This window comes from Varanus komodoensis, unplaced genomic scaffold (genome assembly GCF_004798865.1).
Source record: "Varanus komodoensis strain SLA01 unplaced genomic scaffold, ASM479886v1 scaffold47, whole genome shotgun sequence".
NCBI classification, from domain to species: Eukaryota; Metazoa; Chordata; class Lepidosauria; order Squamata; family Varanidae; genus Varanus; species Varanus komodoensis.
In genome coordinates this window covers 6,171,489-6,196,048 of record NW_025336045.1, presented here as the reverse complement: position 1 = coordinate 6,196,048, position 24,560 = coordinate 6,171,489, and the positions used below count along the sequence as shown (strand labels likewise).

General features: G+C 41.6%; 1 protein-coding gene and 1 long non-coding RNA gene across 2 annotated transcripts in view; both read left to right on the top strand.

The window, feature by feature from the left end:
* LOC123030878 overlaps positions 1–24,113 on the top strand; it is a 47,834-nt gene extending 23,721 nt beyond the window's left edge. The window contains exon 3 of the long non-coding RNA XR_006416189.1: positions 23,469–24,113. This is a non-coding gene — a long non-coding RNA (uncharacterized LOC123030878). The remainder of the gene's footprint in view (positions 1–23,468) is intronic.
* KCNS3 (potassium voltage-gated channel modifier subfamily S member 3) lies at positions 954–2,807 on the top strand. Its single transcript, XM_044445174.1, has one exon. The coding sequence runs from the start codon at positions 968–970 to the stop codon at positions 2,450–2,452; it is 1,485 nt and encodes a 494-aa protein (XP_044301109.1). The 5' UTR covers positions 954–967; the 3' UTR covers positions 2,453–2,807.
* Positions 24,114–24,560: the final 447 nt, after the last annotated feature.

Here is a 24,560-nt window from a genome sequence, read left to right as displayed (position 1 = left end):
GGAAATTATAATCACCATAGAGAGAGGAGGGGAAGAGAATGAAGGCCTCCAAAACATCACCATAGAGAAAGAAGAAGTGAAAGGGTAGAGAGGGAGGCCTCTAAAGCCGGATTGCCCTGCCCATCCAGAGAGGGAAATCTCTCTAGTATTTCCTTGCTGCAAAGAGGAGGCACTGGTAAGTTTTGGTGAGTGGGGGTAGAGATATTCACAGTTTTTCTACTTTCACGGGAGTCCTGCACCCCTAACATCCTGTGAATGTGGAGGGCTGACTATACATGATTTGACTTACATAAAAATTCAACTTAAATACTAATTTCCATTTTCTTAGGAACACAACTTGTTCATAATCCAGGGACTGCCTATATACCAAAAGTCCATCAGGTGTTATAGGCAGTGTGAGGGAGGGATAGGATACTTATTTCATGTTCAGATGTGAGAAAGGGTTTAATATTCAGGTAATTAAACAGAATAATAAAGTTTCTGGAAAGTAAATTTGTAACTAGGAAAACAAATGCATTTTGAAGGCAATTCTTTTTTCTAGTGAGATTCATTAGAGTAAGCCTACCTGAGAGACCCTTTAATTTTCTGAAAGATTGAACATTAATTTAAATATGATACAACTGCAGGACAAGGTTAATCAATTTAAATCTTTTCTCCACTCCAGGATGGGTGGGAGGGTAGATAAGACTGTAAATCAGACTTAATTTTATTCAAGCTTGCGAAGTCTGATTAAACTGACCATCTAAGTAATTTAATTTTGCCGCACTGAAAATGTTTAGTGCTGTCTGTGACATTTTTAGATCTTCGCTATTTTTTTTAATGTAAGTTCTCACAGTAGAGATGAAAAGCAATTGCACCAAGAACAAAACTGGACTGAATTACTTAAGGAGAGCTTGTGTTTCTTTGTAGGTTTCCCGTGCAATATTATGTGCCTTGCAAGCGGGACCCAGAGCTTACAGCATTCAAAATGGTGTATGGCGAATTCTTTCACAGACCAGGACAAGATGAGGAGCTTGTCAATTTGAATGTAGGTGGTTTTAAGCAGTCCATTGGCCAAAGTACATTACTCCGATTTCCCCATACAAGACTTGGGAAGCTGCTAAATTGCCATTCGGAAGAGGCTATCCTGGAACTTTGTGATGACTATAGTGTTGCAGACAAGGAATATTACTTTGATCGAAACCCTTCCTTATTCAGATATGTGCTCAATTTTTATTACACGGGTAAACTCCATGTTATGGAAGAGCTTTGTGTCTTCTCCTTCTGCCAGGAAATAGAATACTGGGGGATCAATGAACTCTTCATTGATTCATGCTGCAGCAATCGGTACCAAGAAAGGAAAGAAGAAAACCCAGAGAAAGAGTGGGATCAGAAGAGCAATGATGGAAGTCTGGACTCTTCTGAAGAAGAGTCATCCATATTTGAAAAGGAGCTTGAGAAGTTTGATAAACTGTGGTTTGGGAACTTACGCAAGAAAATATGGATCCGAATGGAGAACCCTGCGTATTGTTTGTCAGCAAAGCTGATTGCTGTTTCCTCACTGGGTGTGGTCCTAGCATCCATTGTAACCATGTGCATCCACAGTATGCCAGAGTTCCAAAAATTTGATGCCAATGAAAGAGAGATTGAAGACCCTATTCTGGAAGTTGTAGAGATCATATGCATTGTCTGGTTCACTTCTGAGCTTATTATCAGGTTGGCTGTTGCTCCAAGTCAGAAGAAGTTCTGGAAGAACCCCTTGAATATTATTGATTTTGTCTCCATTATTCCATTTTATGCCACTTTGGCAGTGGATACAAAGGAGGAAGAAAGTGAAGATATTGAAAATATGGGGAAAGTCGTCCAAATTCTACGCTTGATGAGAATATTCCGTATACTAAAGTTAGCTAGGCACTCTGTTGGACTGCGGTCCCTGGGTGCAACATTGAGGCACAGCTACCATGAGGTTGGACTTTTGCTTTTGTTCTTGGCTGTTGGGATTTCTATTTTTTCTGTTCTAGTCTACTCAGTGGAAAAAGATGATGACACATCAGAGCTTCATAGTATCCCAGTCTGTTGGTGGTGGGCCACGATCAGCATGACTACTGTTGGCTATGGGGACACCTTCCCAGTCACCCTTGCAGGAAAGATCATTGGCACAACCTGCATTATCTGTGGAATCTTAGTGGTGGCTCTTCCCATTACCATCATCTTCAACAAATTTTCAAAATACTATCAGAAGCAGAAGGATATTGATGTGGACCAGGGCAACAACAATCCCAAGGAGAAAGCAAATGAGCTCCATTATTTTAATATTAGAGATATTTATGCAAAAAGGATGCAATCCTTTATTTCTAGCCTTTCTTCAGTAGGAATTGTAGCCAACGATCAAGATTCAACAGATGCCTCCAGTATCCAAGATCTGGACGATGTTTATAACGCAACATCTTTGCAGAATGGTACAGGAAAATGAGTTAAATCTCTTTCTTTACTCTTTCCCTCTAAAATTAGCACAGCTTTTATAAAGAGCACTTAATTCTCAGGGCATTTAACTCTCTGCCATATTAGGGCATTTTTTGCTCAGATGATGTTGCACATTCTTTCCTGTTTAGATGAGGCTTAAGGAAAGATAGGTTATGCGTGGTGGCTTAGTTGAGCATTTGCTCCTGAAGCCAAGTCTGATAACCTTTTAAACGATGTGGGGTATGAACTGATTGCTTCCTAAGAAATGGAAAACAAATAGCACATAAGAAATGTGCCACAATGAGGTGAAATTCTAATTCCTGAAAACACAAGTGCACATGAAACTGTATTTGCTAAGAAAGCAAGCCCTCCTAAATCAAACCAAGGAGGATGTTAGCATCTGATGTTAATATTCAGTAGACTCTGGAGACTGAGAGAAGCTCTATTCCTTACCCATAGTGCTGCTAGACTTCTTTTTCAGTGTGATGGAAATCCCAGATAGTAAATAAAAGAAGCAACAGACAGCGTGCATTTGATTTGCGATTCTTGTATAATGTGCAAAGGATCCTTTAAATGGGTTGGACTTCAGCTCTTGTCAGCCCCAGCCCAATGTAGACAATAGTCAGGAATTCTTGTAGTTCTAGGGCACTCCTATAAGTCGAGGGGGGGGGGCACCAAGTTAGGGAAGGCTGGTAGTGACTCCAGTGTGATTCCACCCTGAGTTGTGAATTGAGGGTTGGGTTCAGCACCATGGATAGCTCCTTCAGTGTTCGGACTAAAGCCCAGAATAGATGCATAGCTCTACTGAGACTGGTTGCCACCAGCTTCCAGTGGCACATCTCTGAATCCTGGACATCTTGAGAGAATCATCCTTGAACATGGATTGGTTTGTTTGTTTGTTTGTTACATCTGTCAAGTTAATTTTTTGCTTTGGAAAAGCACAGTGTGCCCTGATCCATTAGTGCCATGGACTATATTGGGCCATCTACATAGGCAAACTATATAGCCCAAGTTTTACCCTTTCCTTTGGGTTCATTTTTATATCCTTGGTATAACTTTGTTTTAGTGACAGTGACAGGATACATGACAGTGTGATGAAACTTAGTTCTGTTCCATGATGCTGTTGGAGGAATTTGTCAAGAATGACTATCTATAAATGGAATTGCAGGATTACTCTTTCTGTTCATGACCGATGGTCAATGGAAATTCTGACTTCAGGCAACCAGCCACTGGGATTCCTGGGAGTTCTTGAGGATGCTAAATGTTGACATGGAATCACTTATTTTGTATATACAGTAGGAGTTTTTTGAAGTTACCGCACAGGAGGTTTACTAGTGTGCACCATTTTTGGTCTACACAACTGAATAGCAAAGCCCAGCCTTCTATTTAAGACAGCCAAGCTGCTCAGCTGACATCAGCCAGCTTCGCAAAGGACCCTTCTCAGGCAGTTGTTCTGCATGTCAGGCTGGTAGCGGTTAAAACAGAGCATAATCACTCAGGGATATTCAGAGATTTGATGAGGGGACACTGTCCATTCTTTTCGCCAAGAGTAGATGTTAGAAACCTTCAGTGTGTCTTTATTCTTCCTGAGCAATTGTATTGCCCTGATGTTGTCAGTAAGTTCTTCATTAAAGTGTCTGCATAGGTACAGCAATAGCAATAACGTTCACTAAAAGCTCACAAACTAGTGGGAACCCAGCACTGGCCCTTCCAAGCTGCATACATAGATAAGTGACTATTTCCTTGTAGTTAAAAGCATTAGAGTTAGGTGAAAGCAAAACAATATTCTGTAAATCTAAGTACCTATCATGACTGTATTTTCCCAAACTGTCCAGGTATTCATAGCCGAGATTTTAAGGGAGGCTGTCAGGGAATCCTTACATGTGCAAAGAACGGGGTCCCCAAAATACGGAGAAAGGGCAAAGGAACCTATAAAGAAAGTTAAGATGGTAATGCTGCTAAAAATGGTGGCAATACAATATGTTACAGCATTAATGCATGAGAAGCACATGTAAAGATGCCACACGTTGTGGCCAGATATTGCTCTATAGATTCAACATATACAACCGTGAATGTGAATTTGAGGTGAAGGGTTCAATTGTTCTGGATGGGAATGCCAGATTATATCCTGTTTCAATGCTTCATCACTTGAAGAAGAAAGTGCATTTGTTGTGGAAGGCAGCTGAAAATAACCATCTGACTTGTGTAACTTGAAAAGCACAAGAGTTGATGCAGTTTAAATAACTGAAATGAGGTGTCCAGGATGTCTTAATCAGAAGAATTCTGCCTTTCTCCCAGGGGTTTAGGTTGCATTGGCAAAGTCTTCCTGTTGAAATCAAATTTAAAAAATTCTATTTATATTCTTTTGCAAGATAGTGTTTTGAAATGCAAGATTGCAAAAATGCAAGAGATGCAAGATTGCAGGGGGTTATTTTCAGCTGCCTTCCACGAGAGAGAAAACATCATGTTGGTTTTGATGAAAAACTGAAACAGTATCAAGACATCTTACAGTATTCAATAGTGCCACTAATGCCTACTGTTTCTGTTGTCAGGTGGTGGTGGTGGTATTATTATTATTATTAATTATTATACATTTCTGTACCTGAAGCTCTGGGTGATTTGCAACATTAAGTCACCCATCCAGATTTCAACCAGGCCTGACCCTGCTTAACTTTCAGGATTAGACAGGATCAGGCATCTCTGTCTAACTTACCACACAGGGTTCTTTTGAAGATAAAGTGGGGAATAGTGACATGTACACTGCTGATAACTCCTTAGAAGAAGAACAGCACAAAAAAACCCCACACACAATTATAGCAGTACATTTCTCTCTGAGCCTGACTGGAGGTTTAAGCCAAGCACCTAGAGCTGGAACATTTTCCTAGTTCAGGATCATTCTCCAATGAGAATTACACTTTTTAGCCCTTGACCACTTGATGTCCCTGTTGATTAGTTACTTCGGTTATGTGAGCCTTCTGAAGGCCAGTTGATCTCCTGCTTTATAGTTCTCTAGCTGTCTAAAGTGGTCAAATGTTAGTGAATTCCGGTAAAGCCTGACACAGCTCCTGGGTCCCTGAGCAAATTAGAATTTGTGGGAAATTCATTGCTAGATTGGGCCATGGCAGTATTGTATAGCTAGCAGAATACATACAGTGTTATTACATTAAACCTGAGTTTCTAGCGCTGAAGGTTAAGATAGCTTTAGTGCTAGTGTTTGGATTATCAGTTGAAATGGTCTTAAATGTTTTGACTAGTTACCATAATTGCTTAACTTCTTTAGAAGTTGAGAATTGAACCTATTTGAACTTCTTTGCATAGACACATCCTAGGATGGAGGTTATACCAGTGCACTAGTCAGACTTCAATTGATAGTCATTCTTTGATGTATTTGACAGTTGGTAGCTCATTTTCAACAATAACGCTGGACGTATAACTTGGAAGAGGAACAATATTGTTCTAGATTATAATTGGGTTTGATCTCTTTATCAGTGTGCATACTACCATGTTCTCTGGACTGCAGGCCACAGTGATATTAAAATAGTGTGGCTGTGCTGAAGTTGTTGCATGTCAATTGTTGATTGTTTTAAAGTGAATTAGCCTAAAGGCATGGTAAAGTGCTTGATTTCCCAAAGCTGATCAGACAAGTTTTGCACTTGGAAAAGGAAAAAGAAAATTGCAAGTTTTGCACTTAGAAAACTTTGTACAGCTGAGAATGGCATGTCTGTTTTCTGTTTAAGAAGCTTGATTGATACAAATCCTGTTCATCAGTTCAGTAGTAATTGACATAGATTTCCCAGTGCTCCCGTGCACTGTTCTAGATTTGGCTCTGTGTTTTCTTACGGAAGCTCAGATTACAAGTAAGTCTAAACTCCTGGATTTCCTGTGCTAGCTTTAACAGCTTTCCCTGTTCATGCAGGTGAAACTCAGGGTCCATTTGGCTGGCATTTGAACTGTAATAATCAGAGTCAATGAGGAGGCTGTAATGGAAGGCCTAAGGGAGCCTTCTTCACCATTCTACCACTGGGCCAAACCAGCCCAGGTCTTGGATCAAGCCCTGCAGTCTATACACTGGATTTAGCACCACCACTTACCTGAACACTAAATCAGAGTAAAAGTTTGTTAAAACGAAGAGGAACGGGAATGGGGACTAGGATACAGAAGAGAAGAGGTAAAGGGCAAAGGGAAGGCAACAACAGCACAAAAGTGCCAAGGCTGGCTGGTGTTGCAGTTCCAAGCGTCAGTACTCCTTGGTGTACCACCAAAATTAAAGAAAAAAAGCTAACCATATTCCTTATTTACCTAATACGGGACTCTTCACATCAGTGGTCTCAGAAGCAGGTCAGAGACAAAGGCCTCTGGCAGAGCTAGAGCTTGACAGGAAATGAACCTTCCAAAGCTGAGAGTTTTTAGCCCCCTTGCCCTGATAACGGGGTGATGCCAGTCCTAAGAGGCCCTTCTCCCTCCTGCTCCCCTCAGCTGCCAGCAATTTACACCTCTAAAGATCAGGGCAATAACACCAGCCAGATGTCCTTTATGATAAGCACTGGTGCATAAACTACTCACTTCTTCCTGGTGCCAGGAGTTGCCTCTGAACCAACTCATTTCATTAACCCTTACCTGCCTTCTGAGACCTTCACTGCAGAATCATTTTTTGTTTCTGAAGTTTCATTAGGAACCATAATGTTGATATTTGATGAGCCACCACTTCAAAGTTTACCAGAATGTTGAAGGAATACTTTGAACTGGGAGGGAACTGGCCCTCCTACCAGCTGTGGTGGGGTGCATTTCTTTGAAATATTCCTTCCTAAAAGAATTCCTTCCTCTCATTCTGGCATAAAGGGACAGTTTTCCCACCTCACTATTTCCATGCGACCCTCTTTTCCATCCCCTCCCCCATAGATTTCAAAGAAATGTCTTAGGTGAATAATGCTGGAAAATAAAAAATGTGTTGATAAGGCTTAAATTATTTTAATTTATTTTATTAAAAAGTAATTGTATTTATACAGGGCACATTATCTGGTAGTATTTCTGCTTCCCTACTTGTGTGTTCAGGGCATGGGGAAAGGTGATTTTCCCCAGTTTGAGCCGCAGAAAAAAAGAAAAAAAAGTCATGGAATAATAGCAGGACTATTAATTAAGTGGATATTAATCTTATTTAAAAACTGCTAGAATTATTACCATTTATGGTTATATAACATCAGTGTATTGTAACCCACCCAGAGAGCTTTGGCTATTGGGCAGTATAGAAAACAAATAAATATGCCCCTTTAAGGCGTTTCACAACCAGGCTCCAAGGAGCTTGCTGTATATATTAGTAAAGCATAGGAGATAACTGAAAAAAGGAGAAATGGGAGACATGGAGAGCTGGAACAACAAGGATAAATTGGATTGGTAGAGATTATTTTGGATTTCCCGCATCCGCAGAGAACTGGACTGAATGATTTTTGAAGTCTTTCTAGCTTGACCCTTTGTATCCTGGGTTCCATGGTTATGAAAACACATGAATGGCTGGAAGAGGGATGCTTTTTTCTGGGTGGTGGGACTTCTGAAAGTCAACAATGAACTCATCTTAGTTCAGCTGGCGTGTACACTTGAAAATATAAAGTCCCTCTCCAGCTTTTCGTATTATTATTTGTTAATATTTTGTGAGATTTGATTACAATAATTTCAGCAATGTGCCGAGTCATACTGAACCTTGCTGTACCTTCAATTTTTCCTGCAGAAAGTTTGAAAGAGACAGAGATCTGCTAGATGTCTGGATAACATTCCCTAAATGCCTGCAGATGAATTGATAACTCTTATAAACCCATTAAGGGTTTTCAGTGCACCGACTACATCGTTCTCACTTTTATATATTAAAACCACCCTCCAAATAACCATATCATGCAATTTGTATGACATGCTGCAAACTACAAATAACTCAGAAATAGTGTTCTGGTTGATGCTAAAGAATCAGATGCATATAATTTTTAGTGTTCCCAAATTTTTCAGCTATTGTGCAGTGAAAGTCTTAAGAATTGAGCAGTTCTCTGTTTTGCACCCTCCTTTCCTAAGGCTACAACATAACAGTCCACTTTCTCCCCTTCCTTAAATAGCTTTTTGTTTTGGGGTGGCAAAACATTAGATGAGCTTTTTTCTTCTATTCCTAAATCTCCATATTTCAGTCAGGGAATAAATGAGGTATCTTTGGACACATTGCCTAATGCTTTTTCTTAAGCCTGTTGTCAGGATTTGATCTCTGAGCATACTCTGGGACAGCACAGACTGAAAACAAAACAAAACAAATCCAGGGGATTTTCAAATATATCCACAGAAGTAACCAGCCCACAAACAAAAATTACTTGCCAACTCACACATTGGGTGGGTCAATTTTGGCTTTAAATAATAGCAACAACTGCAGCAACAACAATGATCTGACTTTTAATAAGATTCCTTACCTGGTCAATTTACCTGGTCAACAGTTGTTCTTACCACAAAAGAGTGTCTAATTGTGAGCCTATAATTAGCTATACACACACACACACACACACACACACACACACACATTGCATCTTTTCATGTGAAAATGACTTACACAGGAGTGGGCAGCTTGTGATCCAAGGCCCATAAGAGGGCCCTTCATGTAATTTCATCCAGTTTTGTCCTGCCACTTCCCAGCATGGACCCCCAACAAAATGTGAAGAAATGCAGCCACTGACAGAGAAAAAAAAAGGCTTCCTATGGTTGCCTAACAGTCTTCATTCTTGCCCTTCCCGTATTTATTTTGAGTCTGAAGACTGGAGCTGAATATGTAAACTACTGTCTGCTTGCTTAAAGTGCAGAGTGGGAAACATGGATTTCCTGTTACATTTTATCCGTACAACATTCTTTTGAGGTAGGCTAGGCTAAGAGAGATTGATTGACCAGAGAACATCAACTGGGTTTCATAAGTGAACAGACATTTGAAGCCAGTCCTGTGTGCTATTCCTAGGTTATTGCACTGTCCTTGTTCCACATGAAAAGAATTGGTTAATTTGAAACATGAAATGGTTTTCTTTTGATTAATGCACTTGTTAGTATGTTGGAGTTTCTCTGAGTCTGGCTACGAGCTAAGACTGCCATGTGTGATGTAATTTCGTTTGGATTTGAAAGACAGAGATACCATGCTGGATATTATCCAAGAAATACATTTGTCATCATGTTTAACCAAAGATAAGTACTTGCTATGGGAGTTTATACACTTGAGAAAGAGTTATTTATCATTTTAGCTCATGCTAAATCACATTCTGAATAGAGCTGCTTCTGGAAAAATACTTGGCATGAGTGAATTCTGGCCAGAACTAATGTCTTATCTGAAATATTTAGCTCTGCTGATGAATTTTTTGTTTTAAATTTGGTAATCTCTGCAATGAGAAATTAAGAAGATAGTTACATTTCTCTTTGAGACTGAAGCTCCAGGAGGCAAGATTGCATTCCATGGGGTAAATTTAGAAAAAATTGTAATTGATAAGTGGTATGGCAAATCGTATCCTAACTAGATATATCTGGAGTATCTAAAAAATACATAGATTCAGACAGACATGCATTCACTTAGAATTGATGGACTGAAAAACTGCATTATGAAATTATTTAAAAAACCTGAGGGTGTGCATTTTGCATAGTGGGCACAATCCTACTTCTGCTAATCCGACAAGACATGCAGAAACTGTTTAGGGTGCAAGAGCTGTCTGAATGCTAGAAATCTAGATTAGTTTTTCCTTTGATTTATATTTCCTATCATTTTTGATGCGTACATCTGCCTTTGTAGTTGTAAGGGTAGCAATATGTATGAATGATAGAAACTTGGGACATGTGTGAACTCTAGGTGAAATTCCATCCCTGACTTGCTGGATTACTATTCTTGTTGTAAGCCCCGGGTAACATAGCCAGTGCTTAGAAGCACTGGGAGTTGAGAACCAAAATATCTGGAAGCATTTTGTGCTGACCCTCTTCTGCTAGGCTAGGGACCAAATGACATTTGGGCATAGGAGGCCGCGGATGTCCTGTATTGCATCCTGTTGTGTATAGGATCATGTGGCACCCTTGGAGCCAATGCACTAAGCCACATCCTTATTTTACAGAAGATAAACCGCCGTGAAATCAGATTAATCCCCCCCCCCCAATTCTTTGTTGTGAGACTACATGACTGGAGCAGACAGGAGCTAATTCCAAGCTGTGGTGTGGCAGACACATCACAGGGCTTCTCCCAAATGGGAGGCTAGTGGTCATAAGATTTGGGAATGGATGTGTTACAGGCACATTAAGCCCAGAGGAATGTGGTAAATAAGCTCATCTGTGATTCTCAATGGATATTACTTATCATTTCTTCAGAAGATTTATCTTCCACCTGTAATAATAATGACAGGCAGGGCAGATCAAATTTTAAACTGGTAGGGAAAAGGAAGAGAGACCAGAGAAAGGGGAGTGAGGCTATTTGGGGAAATCCCAGTGGGCCAAACTTGGTCCCAAGCAAAAGTCTCTTTGCCCTGGTCTTTCCCTCCCTCTCTCCCTCACATACACAAATCCACGCAACCCAGCAGCCCTTAGTCTCCTGCTGGATGGATATCCCAGAATGTGCTTCTCTTCAGCCCCGCATTCCTGTTCTTGCAGAGTGGGTGGAAGAGCAAACTCCTCCTAAACAAGCTAATTTAATTGAGTGACCCACAAAAACAAGGTTTAAAAGTATTTATTGTAGTTGCTACAGTTTAGTTCAACTGGGCTTTGTTTTTCTTGTGATCTTTCGTTGGTGTCTCCCCAGTGAAATCAGAAAGTGTAATAATGTCAAATAGATTGCTGTATATGCTGACTGTGGTGGCTATCATAGCATTTATTTATTTATTTATTTATTTGGAGTGCTTGTGGCTGTCATAGTATATGATATTTGTTTGTTTGTTTGTTTATTTGGAGTGTTTGTATGCCGCCCCATTTGCATAAGCCTCGGAGCAGCTTCCAATCAAATAAATAACAATATACAAAAATATACAGAATTGGAAACATCCCCGAGTTAGATAAAAGCAATAAATAATTTAACAATCAATTAAAAAGCATATAATGACAGCGCTGAAAAGCATATAATGACAGCGCTGAAAAGCATATAATGACAGCGCCAGGCAGACCTCTCTGGGGAGTGCATTCCACAGATGGGGTGCCACCACAGAGAAGGCCCTCCTCCGGGTATTCACCCACCTGTTTCCTTCACGGAGGGTTCCCGGAGAAGGGCCTCTGCCGCCGATCTTAGAGGGCAGGAGGGCAAGTATGGACGGAGGCGCTCCTTCAGGTATCCAGGTCCCAAGCCGTTTAGGGCTTTATAGGTAAGCACCAGCACCTTGAATTGGGTCCGGACTTCAATGGGGAGCCAATGAAGCTGACAAAGGATGGGGGTTATATGAGAACAACACCCAGTCCCCATCAGCAACCTGGCAGCTTTATTTTGCACCAATTGAAGTATCCAGACCGTCTTCAGGAGCAGCCCCATGTAGAGCGTGTTGCAGAAGTCTAATCGGGAAGTGACCAATGCATGCATCACTGTCACCAGGCAATCGTCCTCCAGGTAGGGACGCAACTGATGGATCATCCGAAGCTGATGGAAAGCGCTTCTCGCCATGGCCGACACTTGAGCTTCCAAGGTCAGCTTCGGGTCAAGGAGCACCCCCAAGTGGATATTTCCTTAAGTAAGAAGTCACACTGCTAGCACTTGAGTTATTCTCCACTAATAAGGGTAGCAGAGAGGGTACATGCCAAGTGCCTTTTCTTTTCTGCAGCTTCTCTTTCCACTTAAGCTTCTCCCATCCCCTCAGGGCAAGATGCTTCCTCAGTCACCCTTCTGGTGGCAGTTGAGGGAGCAGGGAGACTAGTTGATGCAGTTCACCAAATTGTCCTGATGCAGAGGGGAAGCAGAACTGTATGTGTTGACTGCTGTTCCACCATCGCACTCCAGATGGGTGCGATCTGCTGACCACATACTGGGGTCTGTTCGTAGGGGAACAAGGCTCTCTGGTGTTCAGGGCTTTGGTCACAGTAAGAACTTACTGTATTGCCCCCATTTCATTAGCGTTTCACTTTATCTCTGTGGATCTTTCAACCACCGATCAGACCTTACAGTCTGTTCTCACACACAGGTTGGTCTTTCCAAAGAAAGCGTTTCTATACTTGTTCAGGTAATTTTTCTTCAGAATATGTGAAATCTCCCATATTCACTTCCATTCTGAGATACAGACAGCCTGGAAGGCTTGGCCTTGCATTATCTTTTCACCTTATCTATACCATCTGTTTTATTTCAGTCAATCAGAGTCATTCTTCTATTCTGTCCTTTTCTGTAGATAAATAGAATGGTTGGCTGCTCATGCTGCATTACCAGTGTGTTTACATGAAAGTATATTTAAATGTAGGTGTGTATTTAAGCAGTTTGCATGCATTCATGCCAGAATAGATATATGTCTGTGTGCGGCAGGGAAGATGTGACAGCGGGCATAAAGTCAATAGGCAATGTCCCACTGAACCCCTCACATAATATAGGTGTGGGTGTGTGCATGCACAGTGGAGGAAATGACTGAATTTGATTGCTCAACTATCAGACATTTCTCAATTTCCTCCTTTCCCTCAAGTTCAGATGCTTGAACTTTCACCACTAAGAGCTTGTCCAGAGATCTTGTCATGTTCCAGTGAGAGTTTGCATGGCAGCACATCCCCACAATTTTGCCATGTGGAGGATGGGCTTTGTTGAGGATGAAGGGAAAGGACAGGGCATACGGCATAATTTCTATCATAGGGGTTTTCTGCTGATGCAGAAGCTGCTGGTAGAAGTGCATTTACTGCTGAGTTTTGGTTTTGAGGGGGTTGTTTTGGAAACTACCCTTATTCTAGATCCTGCCAAAATGGCTATTAGTACTTTTTGCCTTTGATCATTTTGAAAACACATCCAGCTTTTGCCTTTCACTGAGAAGCCTCTTGCTGCTGTTTGCTTGAGCTTTCAGTCTTCTAAGTCATGTTACGATAATGCTTACCCATAGTAGATAATCAGTCAGAATGCTGTGTGGCTTCCAGCTTGGTTAGTTGTTATTAAAACAAAAGCAAAACCCATTCTTATTTCTTTCTTTACTGTAAGCATATTCAAGTCTGATAATCTCACATCAACATAAGATATTCAAAGCAAGAGCATTCATTCTTCTACATGGAGAGGACTCAAGTCTTCATATAAATATAGTTCTACTATCCCCATCCTTCCTGGTAGTGAGAAGTTCTTCTTGTGCAGTGTTTACTTGGGGTTGGTTTTCTTTGGAAGGTGGTTGCTGGAGGTTTATTGCCATAGGCTGAGTTTATTTATCTTATCTTTAAATATGCAGGCTTAGCATAGAAGGAGATACAGCTTAAACATGCCCAGCAGACTGGGAAGTTCAGTGGCCTGCATAAGAGAACCAGCCCTCTGCCACTTGTCTCTGCCTGTCTTTGCCTCAGGTTATCAATTTTGTTTTCCTTTTCACACACGGACCTAGATCACATTATTTCCTATCAGAGTGGGTGGGTATATGCCCTACCTCCTTCTCTGATCATTCCCCAACTCCATTTAGCGCTTCCCAGAGTGGTCCTGCTTCAAGAAGTAATCTTCTAATAATTAGTTCTCAAGGGAAGCATATCGCCTTAATATTCTGGTATAGAGATACTCTTTTCATTCAGCATAACTCTGCAACCCCATATTTTTATCTTAGCAGCAGCACTATGTTACATACCATTTTCATTAAAATTATTCACAAAACTGTAAGGAGAAAGCAAATATATTCCCTACCTGAAAACTGGGAGAGCCAGTTCTAGTCCCTGCTCAGCCATGAAGCTCACCGGGTGACTTTTGGCCAGTCAATAGCCTCTCAGCCCAGCCTAGCTCACAGGGTTGTTATGAGGAGGATTGACAAGGAAGAGATTTATGTAATCCTCCTTGGGTACCTTGGAAGGAAGAAAAGGCAGAATATAAATGTAATGAATCATAAATACATAAATAGTAAAAAGACTCTTCTTGGACATGTGCGGGCACACACAGATCTACTTGAAATGTTTCATTACCTAGGGATATTTCTGTAATGCATACTAAATTCACACCAATTGCCTGCAGAACTAGGGGAAAGCAAATGGCTGTTTAACCTCCTTACACTGTAAAATTTGAATTCCAGCACTGCATGCTGTATCAGCCCATAAGTGGCTACTGTGCCTGCAACTACTTTACATTTATTTATTTATTGGGTAAGGACTGTCAACATCCTTTACAAAAAGATAACCTTGGTCTTTAAAGGCCCCTTGCACCTTTAAAGCCCACTTTTTGGGAACTACCCAGACAGCTTTGGCTATTGGGTGTTACAGAAATGTTCTAAATATACAAATATTATTTACACTCTGCATTTTTCTGAAAGAAATGTGATAAACCATCAATTTGCAAGGGGCTGCTGTACCAGCACATATCATTCAGTGTCAAAAAGTAAGGACCTTGTAGCTGTTCAGCCATTGTGCCATGCAAATCAACAGGAAGCTTTTGGTTTTCCAAACTGACAGTCTGTTTTGGACCCAGGTTGAAACCGCCTGTGCCCAACATGGCCCACTTCTTAAAACACCAAAGCAAGATACAAACAATCTTGTCTTTTGCACATACTGTAGCTCAACTGGTCCTTTGTGACTATCTTCTGGGTACAAGAAGTAATCTGAAGATTTGTGACCATTACAGCTGTAGTATGTTACAATAGCTAGATTAGCCTTCCTCAACCTTCTGAGGCACTTGGACTGCAACTCCCAGAATTCCCATCCAGCAGAGCCGTTTTGGACTGCTGAATGTTCCAAATGTGTCTGGAAGGCACAAAGTTGCAGAAGGCTGATTTAGATTATCTCGTTCTATTTAAGGAATAGCTTAACAGAAAGAGAGACTAAGAAAAGAGATGGTAATTTGATATTTCTTTTTCTCAATGTGGAATTCTGGATTTGTGCAAAATCCAAGGGGAAAAACTGAAGTCCACAGTTAGTACCAACCAGAATACAAGAGACACTGGAGACTTTCAAGTTCTCAAGAACTCTTTATCAAGCTAGGTGATGTCAGAGGCAGGCATAGGAGAAGAAACAGAAAAGTTCAAAGATCAGTTTTTATTTAAATGTTTCAAGCTGATGTTCTGGGTATGTCAGAGCAGAATAAAACATTTGGAGTGAAGATGATGGTAAAATAAGGCAGTTCTTCTGTGCAAGGAAACACAGAACAAGTCATTTTTTTTTAAATTCAGATTCTCTTAAAATCAAACCAAGGGTAACACCTTTTCCTAGTGCTAAGAGGCACAGTGTAGCTTGAACTGCGACTTGAATTGAGTCCTAAATAATTTATCACTCCTTCCAAGTTGATTAATAAGTGTTATGCATTGTTAATGTGGGAATTTGATTTTTTCAAAATATGTTTTGAAACGAAGAAAATCAATAATGCAGAGAAGTGCGTTAGCTACATTCACTTCTAAATATGCCTGTTTCTTAGTTATCATGGGAAGGGAAACATAAGAGCTGTGCCTCTTTAGGTGTATATAGTTTTTCATTGCTTTATGACCATGTGTTTTATGAAGATATATAACCACTCAAGTGTAAGAAGCTACTTGACTTCCTTCACAATTCCACTGGGATGCATGAAAGGAACTTTGGACATCAACAGACACAGTGCTGGGCTCTAACAATTATACTTACAATGGAAAACAAGACTGCCATGAACTGAATGCCTTAGCAGCTCTTGCCAAAGTCCTTTGAGGCGTGTTACTAAACAAGGACAGTTATATCCAAGGGTCAGTGCTTGGTTTTCAAGCGGGGGGGGGGGGGGTCAAAGTAGGTGTGATACCATTCATGCAACTAGCAGTTGTGTGGATGGTTTTTTGCATGATAAATAGCTGGCATAGAGGTGTGAGCTGATCCAGATGGTCACTGGAACAAAGAGGTAACATTGGTTTACCCTTCACTCTGATACAGCCCCAGATTGGATTATTCCTCCTATCTGTACCTGTTCTTTGCATTGGAAGGAAAATTTCTGTTCATGTCATCTAAAGCTTTTCTCCCAATGTAGATTGTGACCAGAGTATGGGGGAAAGGGTTACTGTCCCCTGCCCCACATGGGTTCTGACCTAGATCTATCCCTCATATACTGTTTACTTTTTAAAAAGCAGTCAACAGGGGGGAAAAAGGTGGCAACAGAAGTGATACAGGATCACATAGGTGGCAGTTTATTTTGTGCCAACTTCCCCAACATTTGGAAAATGCCTCCTGCTTCAGGGGCTCCATAAAGCAAAAAATAAAGAATAATTATTTAAATACAAACTATGCTTAAAAATACTGTGGACTAATCAACTGTTGTGAACTACTCAGCCTCAGCTATTGGATGACATAGGCAAAATTTTGCACATACATTGTAGACCTTCAAAAAGGGTGGTAGAAAGGACATGGGGAATTATATACTGGTTAGCCTAAAGTCCATTGCAGGAAAAACAATGGAAAGACACATAATAGCGAGAGATCTAGTGATGCTAGATAGGGAAGGGAGGCTGACAGCCACACAACACGGCTTCCACAAAAACAGGTCCTGCCAGACAAACCTTGTGGAATTCTACAACAAGGTTTCGAGATGGCTAGATGGAGGGGATGCAGTGGATGTGGTATACCTGGATTTCAGCAAGGCCTTTGGCAAAGTGCCCCATGATATCCTGGTGGAGAAACTGAGGAGTTTTGGGATACACCAAAGCACTGTCCGATGGATTAGGGCATGGTTGACTGACTGAAAGCAGAGGGTAACCATTAGTGGGGAATCATCGAGATGGTGGCCAGTGACAAGCGGGGTCCCCCAGGGCTCTGTCCTGGGGCTGATCCTGTTTAATCTTTTCATTAATGACATGGAAGAAGGGGTGAACAGTCTGCTGATCAAATTCGCAGACGACACTAAAACTGGAGCAGTGGCCACAACTGAGGAGCAGGTACTCCAGATCCAAAAGGATCTGGACAGACTATGGAAGTGGGCAGGAGACAACAGGATGGCGTTCAGTGTGGATAAGTGCAAGGTCTTGCACTTGGGCCATAGGAATACCTGTCATAAGTACAGGTTAGGGGACAAGTGGCTGGAGAGCAGCACTTGTGAAAGGGACCTCGGGGTACTGGTTGACTGCAGGCTAAACATGAGTCAGCAGTGTGATGCGGTGGTCAAGAGGGCGAACACCACCCTTGGTTGCATAGCCAGAAGTGTGGCTTCTAGATCAAGAGAGGTATTACTACCACTCTACACGACTCTGGTGCGCCTGCAACTGGAGTATTGTGTTCAGTTTTGGGCCCCTCATTACAGAAAGGATATAGCCAGGTTGGAGTCAGAGCAGCGTAGGGCCACAAGGTTGGTGGCCGGTTTGCAGGGGATGCCGTATGAGGCAAGACTGAGGGAACTGGGTCTCTTCAGCCTGGAGAAGAGGAGACTCAGAGGGGATCTGTTGGCGACATACAGGTATGTGAGGGGATGTCACATGGAGATGGGTAGAGACCTGTTCTCCCCTGCAGAGGAAGGCAGGACACGCTCCAGTGGAGCAAAGCTCAGGGAACCCAGGTTCCATTTGGATGCCAGGAAGCACTTCCTGACAGTCAGGACCCCGAGGGTGTGGAATGGGCTTCCACGAGAGGTCGTTGAGGCCCCATCGGTGCGGGTGTTCAAGGGTAGGCTGGACGTCCACATGGTGGGCATGTCGTGAGCGGAGCCGGCTGGTGCCGGAGGTCAGACTAGATGGCCCGGGAGGTCCCTTCTGACTTGCTCTGTTTCTGTGTTTCTGTGTTTCATGCACAAGAAAATTCCCTAGCAAAATTCTTAGCTACATGTATTTAGAAATAACATGTACAAAACAACTCTTTTTTGTTTTTTTGGTTAGTAAAACAAAGAGAAAAATCATACAGTTGTTAATTACTGAATGGCATTCAGTCTAGTTTGAACTTCAGAGTTGCAAAATACTGAGATTCCTCAATGTACATAAAGATGCTCACTCTTACCTCTCAAATGGGGGAAAGGGCAGCTTTTTCGCACTCCTGTGTGGATACAGTGAAGAAAGCCTTGAGGAAAGCTGCTGGCAAGTGGTTACTTTGGCTACAGTGAAGACTTTGGTGGTCAGGGTGGATGTTCTAGGCAGGAGGAGTGACAAGCTCTTGAACAGGACCCTGAGCTCCAAGCTTTGAAGGGATTTCGGCAAAGTGGTGCCCAGATTATGTAGGAAGGCCAGGAACACTGAGCCTTGAAGCCCTGGGCTCTCCTTGAGCCCAGAGTCCTGTTATGGCCTAACAGAGGATCATGTCCCCTCAGTATACTTCACCTGTGGCTTTTCTAGCTTTTGTGCAGTTTTTCCCTCTTTCCTAAAGAGCAAAATGCCTTTCCTAAAACTTAAAGGCAGTAAGAGCTTTAAGCTAAAGTATGCTGAAATTTTGGCTCAAGCTCTTTTGACCTTGACCATACCTGCCACTAGAATGTGACCCCAAGAGCCTCCCCAAAATGGGCTGTCCAAGGTTCAGCATGCCTGTTACATAGTTTTTGCAATGCGTGCAAAAGGAGTGGGGAAATAACTCTGGGTCCAACTTAGACAAAGCAGACAGAAGAGGTGGAGAAGATAAGCTAAAGTGGACTGGAGTGTCAGTAGTGTGGTGGACACACTGTGGGCTTAATCTTTCCAAGACGATACTTTTCTGAGAGTGGAGAACCTCCACTGGACGAGACCACCATGCTTCCCACTAATTATGCAACATCTTAGAGGTAGGTGACTGGCAATAGACTCATGCGCAGTTGCTGGTTATCGTGCCTAAGGGGGCTGCTTGAATCATGCTGCTGAAGTTCTGCCCTGGCTGGGCTACCAAATGCTAATGATCACCAGGGCATGCTTCTACAGCTTCTCTTCTCAGCTGGCCCTGTGAGCTCTCCAAGCTTGTTAAACCGTGTGCCAGATTGGGCTTCTTAAAAGGACAGTACCAAGTCACACAGTGCTGGGTAGAATGCCTTCCAAGCTGTCATGGCAAGCTGCTTACTAAGCCACTGTTCCTTTCCTTAATTCAAAATGTGGTTGTAGTTAGTCATACAAATAGATCTGCAGCATGGGTTTGATGTAATGACTGCTGGTGTCAAAGACATTACAGCCCCCTAAGCTAAGGGGAAGCAGTTGTTCCCCAGAGCAGGTCTTAAGCCCTGGAATATTTGGGGTGGTTATAGTGAATGACAATATGTTTGCTTCTCTAGCTCGTGGTGGCTTTTCATGACACCAGTGCTACCAGCAATCAAGTGAGGAAAAGGGTACAGACAGATGCACAGAGGACATTACTGTGGAAGATAGAGCAGACTGAGTCTTATCCTTAGTTGGACTGAGATTACAAATGTTTTGTTGCAGAATGTTGTTTTCATTCTAATAGAGACTCACTACAATATACATTTTAAATATGTTCCCTGTATCTGCTGCTGCATCTTAGTTTCATTATATTTTTCAAAAGGCACATATAAGGTAAGAGAATAGAATTCAAGAATAGAAGAGACAGTTGCTTTTTAAAACTTCCATTTGTATGCACAAGCATGCTTTGGTTTTCTCTGAAGATGAAATTCATTTACAATAATTGTCGCTGCATCTTGCTTTATGTCTAGTAATGTTCTTCTTTTTTGTATTCCTCTAAAATGAGCAGCCAATGGAAAACCTAGTAAACCAATGGAAAACCTAGAGGGTAGATCAGGCTTCAGTAAGGCGTTGCACTGAATTCTACTGATCAGAAAGTGTAGAATGGTGCATTAATGAATAAGATTTTGGTCCTGAGACCTGTCCAATTCTAGCACCTGCTATTCATCGGCCCTCAATGGGATTTAATCAGAGTAAGTATGTGGGGTTATAGCCAAAAACAGTTATAAAAATAGAGTACCTATAGTTTGTTTGTTTTTTCAATTGGCTGGGTATGAATATATCCAAGAGCTTGGTGCAATCGCCATGCTGAGTGGAAACGATATGAGTTGCAGTCCAACAAATTTGGAGGCCATCAGCTTGGGGGAAGCTGGTGTAAATTCTATAGGGCAAACAGCAGATATTTAAGGCTTTGTTCAGCACTGGAGGGAGTTGGAGGCAGAGTGAAAGTTAAACATTAACAGTGCCATCTGGAACATGCAGAAGCCTCCCTGTGTTCTGCTGGACTTATCCCTAGCTAAGGCTACAATCCAATCCTTGCTTATGTAGGCATAAACCCCCGTAGAAGTTAGTGGGACTGAATTCTTCGGCCTAAAGATATGCAGGGTTGTGGTATTAGTGTGTTTAATAATGAATCCCAAATGTGCAATCCTGTATATGTTGATTAGGATGTATAGGATTACAGCCCAAGGCACAATGAAACTTACTTCTGAGTAAACATGCATAAAATTTTGTTGTATATGGGCCAGTTCTAGCAGATTGAGTCCTGGCTCAACAGAGGGTATATAAAAATATAGACAACAGTATAATCGGTTAGATCAGATTTAAACATACTTAAAATAGATCCATTGAATCAGTAGGACTTAAACTAGTTGTGGCTAAGATGTAGATTTACTCTAACTAAATCTATATCCAAGTAAAATGTGTTTTTAAAGCTGCTATTTTGAAAGTGGGGTAACCTGAGTCAGAGGCTGTCCCCTTTTCTTTTGTTTTTATATGAAAAGGAATATATCTGGCAAGAAAATGTGAGAATCTCTGATATATGAGAATCTGGAAACACTATTAGATTTGGGTTATAAGATACCATGGACAAACTTGGTCATAGGGTTGAGTGGTTGTCAGTAGTTGCAGGGAAGAAGCCTTTTTAATCAATTATTTTTGCAGTACTTTTAGAATTGGTATTTTGCATGTACTAGTATGATGAAGACTGATTAACTCAATTGAAAAAAAATTACTGATGGGGGCCAGAAAAAAAGAGAAGAAACAAGAAAGGGAAGTGGTTTAAATCCATCAAATATGGTTACAGGACCGAAAGTCGATGCTCACCTATAGAACTGTTTGTTTGTTTGAATGGATAGGTAGCTTCAGAAGGGTTCCCCAACCTGGAAGAGGCAGAGCACACAAGCCAAGAATTTTACTGTATTACTTTGGACCTTCCTGAGTGTTGCATGCCAAAGGAAGAGGGCAGCACTGTTTGACTAGTGGGCCCTTTGGCAATTTGAGGGCTGTGACAGATACTTGAGCTTGGCATCCTTGTGAGCCAAAACCCTGCAAAAAAAAAAAAAAAAAAAGGAAAAAAAATCTAAAATTAATTCATCTCTCTCCCTGCACCTCCTAACGCTGGCCAAGCAACTGCCAAGCTGAAATAACACTTACTGAAATTCAGATTCAAATGCATTTCAGTAAATGATGACATTTGCTATACTGCTCGAAGTCTCTCCCAGAGCAGGACTTCAAGACCACAAGTCCAGCTGGAAGGAAGTTTGACCCATGGACTATAAGTAGGGCTACATTAGAGGGCCCTTTTCTGCTTATGTATGCTTGAGAAATGTGTTTGCCAGTAGTTCTGTTCTCTTGAAAGGAAACTGACATTTATATTCATTCTTGCACCAAAGCAAATCCTAGCTGTGGGTCTGTAGAACTATTACAATATGCTATAATCATATGTAACCTTGTGTCACCTGGACACTTAGAAGTCAAGGGATGGGTCCAGCTAATGGAGAATATACCAGACTAGAATATACAGAAAAGGTTGCGCAAATTACTTGTTGGGTTACAGGAAATACAGCAGCTGAAGAAAAGGGAGGGTTTTTAAAAGCCTATAGATTTCCAGCAATATGTGCCGACCACAGTAGGTCAGACCAAGACTTTTCATTGATTCAGTAGCTACATGTTAGTGGTTAAAAACTCTAAAATCCCATACTGATGTTAATGAAAGAAATTAAAGCACATGGTGAACTCTTCAACTGAAATCAGTTGAGGTTAAACTATTTACCTTGGAGGCATTATGCTCAGGAGAGTGATAGTGATAAATTATGTGTGGACCCAGCAGAAATGGAAATCCATCAATGTACCTGTGGAATTCCTTGTGTAAACACAATGGGCATGATCCTGACCACCACTCGTGGATAGAGGATCCCAATAGGACACAGTAGGATGCCGAATTCCCTTCCTGTGCATGAAAACAGTGCACATAGGCAGTATAAGGGGCTACTGTGGAAAATGGGAAATCCAGGCATACCTCTCATATCCAAATCTAGCCATTGTCTCCACTTGATGCAAGTATTGGTCCTCTGGAGTATTGAGGACTTTGTGTCAGGCATAGAGTAAGGACTTGCTGAAGACCTAGAGGCACAAACAGACCTCCCATTTCCCCCAGTGGCCTCTCCTTCTGCTCCATGGATTAGATTGAGGAAAAGAGGGTTCTATGGGATTCTACTAGGAGTCACTGTGGACATGCACTGTGTGGACTGGATTATGCCCAGTGTTAAGAGTGCTTTTGATTTTGTTACACTGTTGTTATGATGATCATTTCCCTTAATGTTTTTGTAAGACCTACAAATCAATTAATTGTTTTTAAGAATCAAGATGGAATTACAGGAAATGCAGTGTCGATACCTAATGGCTATATTTACCATTGTTGTGTGTTGGTTTTGTCATGGTGGTGGGAGGTGAATGGGGAGTGAAGTGGGAAATGGAGGATGATGGGGAAGTGTCATGGCATCATCAGAACTGTCCTCGTTGGTTTTCTATCCTTTGCCTGTATTCAAGGGCTTCAAAACCTTCATATGGTTTGTTCACAGGGACAGAATCCACTTGCAACCTCCAAACCAAAGAAGTTTGAAAAAAAAAATGGAAAGGGACATAGAACAGAGTGTATGCCTGTCCTTTTCGGGTGCTTGTGTTCTTTTCTACTGACACAGTTAATACTAGCTTTAATTTTCAATGCGAATGACTAAAATTCCATCTGCATGTCAGCCCATCCTTCCCAAATACATCTTGGAACCATGTACAAGAAGTCTAGAGATGATTTAAAAAAATATGTTTGTTTTCCTCATATAGAACGTGCGTCTTTAGTCTCTTCGAAGACCCATCTGTGACTGGACCTGCAGTCTGCTGGTTCCCTCCGGCACTAAGCACAGCCAAATGAATCCATACACTCTCTGAAGAGAAGCTTCAGCAACCCCGCTAATCTGAATGGTTACAGGAGCTCTCTCACACAGCACTAGGGGAGGTAATCAGAAGCAGTAAGTGGCAAAAACTGACAAGATTTTGCTACGGCTTATTATGCATTTGCTGCTACAGCTTCGAACCAATCCCCATTCCACCCAAAATAAGCCATACATGCCATGGATAGCCTCATTTGATATGTTCAGCCAGCAAGAGAGTCTCTGTAAAACTGCCTGTCCCATGTCCAACTTGTCATGTCCTCCTGCCATTAATTAACAACGCATCTGTCCTTTGGGTTCCGCTTAACTCTACCCAGTGCTTTCCATCATAATTGTCACTGTTTACCTCTGCTGCTGAATGATGATGATAACAATAATGTATTGTGACATAAAGTTAATCTTGCTTGCTGCTCCTTTGCTTGTTATTGTTGAGAATTGCAATAAAAAGGAAGCTTCAGTAGGCCAACTGTGCAAATATCTCGGCTAACTACTTCACAAGAAGGCAGGCTACCTCAACACCAATAAAATTTTGACATTACCAGGGTCCTTGTATGAGTTTGTGTGTTCTTGCTACACCTTTATGAAGACCAAGTCATGAAAAAGAAAGCCAAGGTACTCTCCATTCTGAAAAAGTACAACCTGATAACCATCTCTTGATGCTTCTTTGAGGAACATTTCATGCATTTCCTCAGCAGATATTCCACTTCATGGAGGTGTCCCCGCTGCAGTCTAACGGGCACAGAAATTGAATATGGATCCTCCTCAAGGGCCACTGGTTCACATGATCCTACCTCCTTTCAAAAAGGGGTGAAAAACTACATTAACCCACTGGTGTATGTGAAGCACCAGGTTTGATATGCTACGTAGATGGTTGGCAAATGACTGGTGGCTCTCAAAGGACTTCCCTAGGTGTCTTCCTGCTAGCTTGACATTCTTTAAAGGGTGATATATCACTTCCAACCAGAAGTTTGAATACCTCCTTGGA